The sequence below is a fragment of the Phaethon lepturus genome, unplaced genomic scaffold (genome assembly GCF_000687285.1).
Source record: "Phaethon lepturus isolate BGI_N335 unplaced genomic scaffold, ASM68728v1 scaffold2441, whole genome shotgun sequence".
NCBI lineage: Eukaryota > Metazoa > Chordata > Aves > Phaethontiformes > Phaethontidae > Phaethon > Phaethon lepturus.
In genome coordinates, this window is record NW_010518330.1 from 73,234 (window position 1) to 78,889 (window position 5,656).

At 49.6% G+C, this 5,656-nt stretch overlaps 1 protein-coding gene across 1 annotated transcript in view; it reads right to left on the minus strand.

The window, feature by feature from the left end:
• Positions 1-5,183, minus strand: part of LONRF2 (LON peptidase N-terminal domain and ring finger 2) — a 22,450-nt gene extending 17,267 nt beyond the window's left edge. Inside the window, exons 1-3 of the mRNA XM_010296689.1 lie at positions 5,105-5,183; positions 3,551-3,675; positions 236-380 (exon numbers count right to left, since the gene is read on the minus strand). Of these exons, the coding sequence (XP_010294991.1) occupies positions 236-380; positions 3,551-3,675; positions 5,105-5,183 (349 nt within the window). The remainder of the gene's footprint in view (positions 1-235; positions 381-3,550; positions 3,676-5,104) is intronic.
• Between the last annotated feature and the right edge of the window lie 473 nt (positions 5,184-5,656).

Consider the following 5,656-nt stretch of genomic DNA (forward strand, 5'->3'; position numbering starts at 1 on the left):
AGCCTGCGTGGACTAGGAACGCCTCGCGCGTTATTTTTCTGTCCTTTCCTAGGGTTTCCATAACACTTTTTAAGACAGAAATCTAGTCCCAACATAACATTTCATAGAACCACAGAAAAACTTCAGCTGATCCCTGCTCAGCTTGTCCACCAGGACTTCCAGGTCTTTCTGCCGCGCTGCTGCCTAGCCCAGCCCGGCCTGTTGCACAGAGTTGTTCTGTCCCAGGCGCACTTGCCTTTGCTGAAGTAGGCAAGACTGGCCAGCCCATGCCCCAGGTCGCTGGTCTGAATGGCAGCCCTGCCCTCCAGCAGATCAACTGCTTCTTCCTCCCCCAGTTTGGCGTCACGGACAAACTTGCTGACAGTGCGCTCTGCCCGCTCCTGGAGGTTGTTAATAAGGTGTTGAACTGCGTCAGCCCCATTACCAACACCTGAGCAATGCCACTGGGAGCCGTCCGCCCAGCAGCTCTCTAGCCATTAAGCACCACCTCATGCCCCCGATGCTCCAGCCGGTTCTCCACCCATCCCACCTCTACCTCCCCAGCTTGGCCAGCAGGATGCTGTAGCAGGCTGCGTCAGCAGCCTTGCGATAACACGCTAAGGCCCAAACAGTGTTCTCCCTTTGTCCACCAAAGCAGTTATCTCAGGAGATGAGACTTAGGTGCGATTTGCTCTTGGTCACTCTTGTCCTTCACGTGCCAGGAAAGGCCTCCAGAGGGCTGGAAGCTGGCTGCTGGCAGCTACGTGCTGTAACCCTTACCCAAACGTGAGCTGGTGAAAACTGTCTTAACTGGGATTAAACTTTATAAAGGCTCCAGGGTGTGCCGAGAGGCAGTACTCCCTCATTTCTACAAATTTTAAACTTCACCTCCAAGCTAGCACTCTCAAGACTTTTCCTGCAAGCATCACCTCCTGCACGTCTCTACGCAGGGCTCTGGTCTCCGTAGCTCTCCGGCTCTCTCCAGCCTGCTTTGGCTTCACTGTTTGCATCTCACTTCAGCACGAACACCCTGAACGCATCCTCGGTAAGAGCACATTGCCCATATGAAGCCCGGGCACACACGCGAGCGTACCCAGACACGCAGAGGAAGCACGTAACTGCTGCAGGTGCCACCACTCAGTAAGTCCAAGCACCTACCAGGAGGGGTGGCCCAAGATCACGTCCCCCTCCCGCCTCCTCCTCCCCTCCCTCCAGCTGACGCCAGCGCTCCTGCGGCAAACCAGGCTCGCGTGGTTGCACAGAGAACCAGAGCAAGGAATCAATTGACTGAAAGCTAATCCAATAAAAACAAATAAATAAAAAGGTTTAAGAGGATCAGTTTCCCCTCAACTGGTTCACTGTACGGCCACGCCAACGCGAGTGCCAGGACAAGGGATGGGAAAGAACGAAGCAGCAAGAGCTGCTGCCTCTTTCGGCTGGAGCGTGGACTGACGCCAGATATCCTAATTGAAGAATGACACATCAGGGGCGATGCTGCCCCAAGGGTCCCAGCGACAGCTAGAGACTACACCTAAAATAAGGAGCTCTGCAAAAGCTAGTTCATGCTGTGGGTTTTTTGTTTTTGGTTGGTTTGTTTTTGTTTGGGTGTTGTGTTTGTTGATTTTTTTTTTTTTTAAGTATTACACATGCAGACTGCCGCAGCGATCAACACTTTTTAGCTGATAATTCTTAAAAAGACTGCAAGTTAAATGAAAATGAAAACAACTAACCTAAGCTCTTCAGAAGCAAGGGGTTTTTTTTCCTTTTAGTAGATGCTCAAACATAAAATTATTTAATTTAGCTACCATTTAAACAGTCTGTGTCTGCCGTCTGTATTAAAAACGAACGCATGCTCTTTATTTCCACCGTCGTGTCTGCCGCGGGGTATTTGCGCGGAGCGTGCCGAGGGGGGTAGGTGCGGTTCCGCAGGGGTAGGTGCCCCCGCAGCCGGGCAGGGTGCCGGGTGGGGTGCTTTTTGGCACCACCAGGCATAGGAAGCAGTGCGAGATTCGGGGGCAGGCAAGCCCGCTTCCTGCTTCTGTTCCCTGCTGCACGTTCCAGCCGCGCCGGCACATCCCAGCGCACAATTCAGCACGGTTCCTACGTCCAGCAGGCGCCGAAAGAGAACAGCTTCGGCGGCTCTTCTGGGATCTTGCCCCCAATGCAAGTTTTAAGCAAAAATAGCCACCGCAGGGCACAACGGTGTGGCAAAGGCTGCAAATTCTTCCCCTCCACCCCGCAAAAGAAGTCCAAAGGCTCTCACAACATGACGGGAAAATAACAAGCTGATGAAAACCAAACCAACCCCGAGGCAAACCAGAAAAAGCTACATGTATTCAGGGCTTGTCCCTCTTGCTCACTCAGTCGCCATCAGAAAGCGTAAGGTGTGGCCCATCTTAATGAGTAACTGGCAAGGAATGCTTAGTTAACAGAGAGAAAAGGGGTAAAAAACCCGAACCCAAGCCCAACAGCTTTGCTAAAGAGAGCAGTATTTACGAGACTATAGTATGACAGGTTTTCTATAGGGAGATGAAGGGGCTAGGCAAGATGCCGTAGCTGCAGCGGTACCCCACTGGGAGCTGCAGTAGCACAGCCCAAAAGCTCCCCAGCTCCACGCCCGACCCGCGCGGCCCCTCGTCCCCAGCCTCCTGCTGCCGGCGGGACCATCCCTGGAAGGTCCCCAACTGGTCCCAGGGCAAGGCTAGATGGATTGGAACATTGTATTCCCTGACTGGCGGAACCGGCGCTGAAGAGAGCCGTCTCTGCAGCAGCCGCCGGCTGACTCCAACTCAGGGTACATGTGGAAGTGCGAAGAAAAAGTGAATATATAGCTACAGCCTAAACAATTACAGGGTTTCTATAAGCACCGCGCTATAGAGTTGTTCCATGACACCCCACGTGCCATGGTGAAAGAAATTAGTCAGAGAAGGTGGATGAAGAGGGCTTGAGGACATACAGAGTTTGTGAATGCTGGTAGATGCTGGTATACTACAATAACTGTCAACTTTATTGAGGACAAAAAAAGTCACACAACAGCCAATAGTTTGTTTTAAAAAACTGCACCCATTCTTTCTGCTGGAGGTTAGAGAAGAAAAGATTTCTTTTATGAAATAACTTATTAGTTCAGGCCAAATTAAGAAAAAAAGCGTAGAAAATTTGCTGTTTCCACAATACGAGCAGATGGCATTTCCTGCATCGAACTCTTCTGGGAGCCTGCAGCTGCACAGCAAAATTTATGTCCTTGTCAGCATCACGGATCCACCGCTGAGGCTCCCAAGATCTGCGGCTCCGGGCAGCCGGGACACAGAGACTTCCTCAGAGCCACAGATCCCAGGAGCTTTCCCACATGGCTCCTACCCTCCATCCCGGCCGTAATCCCATGGCACCAGACAAACCCTGGCTGAGCAGCACCCAGAGCCAAGGGGCTTGGTGGGTCTCCACCTCCTGGACCCTCCTTGGGACCACCAGATATTGCCTGCCCCGAGTGTGGTTGTCAGCTTGGATTCTCCCATATCATTAACCTTCTGCTTGCATCACCTTTGCACTCACCTGCAGATGTTTCTTAGATTGCACTTTTACTCATGCAGAAGCTAACACTCAAAATTACTTTTCCAGATATGGCCAAGCATTCTAGTTTATTTTTTTTTAAACTACACTGCTTGAGATCAGGCGGCTGACAGGGTTCCCCAAAGTCTCCTTGTGCCAGGAAGGCAATTAGAGCAATTAAGAGAATTCACCAAACTGACCGTAGATGACGATAGAGGTTTTACTGTAATAAACTACTGCTGAGATTTCTTCCAGGAACTCAGCACAAAAAGAACATGTTTAAAGTTGCTAGAACTCCCTAATCCTCCTTATCTGATATTTCTTCCTAGAAAAGCACGTTTTATTCAAATCTATTTCAATCCTAAGCATATTTCCTGAATGCATGAACAGAACTGAAAGTGTCACTACAAAAACACCTTTCAGTCTTGCTAGCAAGAGTCAGCCTGTGCAGGACTTCAGGGGGAAGTTTTTTCCCACATTTTAAAGAAATGTCTGTCCCTGGAGAGAGGAAGAAATTTGGCTTGCTTTATGTTATGCATTCAGTTCTGCACAATTCAGTATTGAAAGCCTTTTCATAAGCTTGAAAAATAATATGAAACATTTATTTTAATTTCAGTAAGAAATTAGCAAGATTTAGTAATTAACTGAATAGCAAGCTAGTTTTTCTCCTCCAGACTTCACGCAAGCATGACAAGTCTGTGCACAAAAAAAGAGGGGGGGGCAAAGGGGGGGGCACAGAGGAAGGAGCATGCTTGATAAAATAATTAACAGAAGAAATAAAGACATTCAGGACATTCAAATGAAACCTCATTCCACAGCAAAGATGAAAGCCAGGGTCAGCTTCCCAAAACCGATTAGGAGGGACAAGAAACATGATGGCATACTTGCAATCAGCAAGCCCACATTTTCTCAGCCTGCCTTAATTAGATTAATAAATGGATTTTTAAAAATAAATAGTATCTTCTGAATATCATGGCTCTTCCTCCCTGCATTTACATCAGTTGTAGTCTTCAGCAGGTGAAAAAAAGGTAAGACCCCAGAGGAAGCATGCAAGAGCTTTTAGCACACAGAGGATGAGAGGAAGGAACCTTCTTCCTCCGCAAGCCCACTCTTGCAACCCAGTACCCTTCCACTGCGATTAGGAGCGAACACTTGCAAACAGTACTCCGCAAGCAAACGTAACAGCTATTTCCACCAGGTGACCAACGCTGCCAGACATAGCAATGTACGAGTTTACAAGCTCTTGAAATAGGCTGCGCTGAGGAGGAGGAGGAGGAGGGGGGGGGAAGTGCTGGGCACTCCACTGCCATCCTCTGCTCGGAGCCCACGCCACCAACCCACCGCAGCGCTGGTTTGCACATGCAAAGGTCTCTTTCCACACTCACGCTGCCCACAGCCGGCGTAATAAAATCCATCTCCTCCTCCAATGGAGTCTGTCTCCCATCAAGCTCTATTGATTTTATTGTCTTTTATCTTCATGCAGATATGAAATATTTTTTGGTCATACTTTTCCTCCTTCAGAAGTCGCCATTACAACTTTCAAAAGACCACCCCAAGCCAAAATTTTCTCTCCCCTCACCTCCACAGGGAAGCCGCTTCAGAGGCCAGAGAGCCCCACTACAGCTCACCTGCACCACACAGCTACAGAGCTGGTCCATGCCCAACTGGGATTTTGTCTCTACACACGACCTAAGCGCCCTGAGGTGAAAAAGCAGCGGAGATCTATTTAAACCAGGGTGGAGAAACTACAGCCACCACTTCACTGGCAGAATTGAAGCTGCAACCCTCTCCCCTTGCTGTCCCACCCAGGATATGGGGCATCCCTCAAATGAGGGAAGGCCGAGAGACCTGGGGCTGCTTAGTCTGGAGAAGAGAAGGCTGAGAGGGGACCTTATCAATGTCTATAAATCTCTGAAGGGTGGCTGTCAGGAGGATGGAGCCAGTCTCTTTTCAGCAGTGCCCAGTGGTAGGATGAGGGGCAACGGGCACAAACTGCAGCAAAGGAAGTTCCACCTCTACCATGAGGAAAAGCTTCTTTACTGGGAGGGTGACTGAGCACTGGAACAGGCTGCTCAGAGAGGTTGTGGAGTCTCCTTCTCTGGAGACCTTCAAAACCCGACTGGACGTGTTC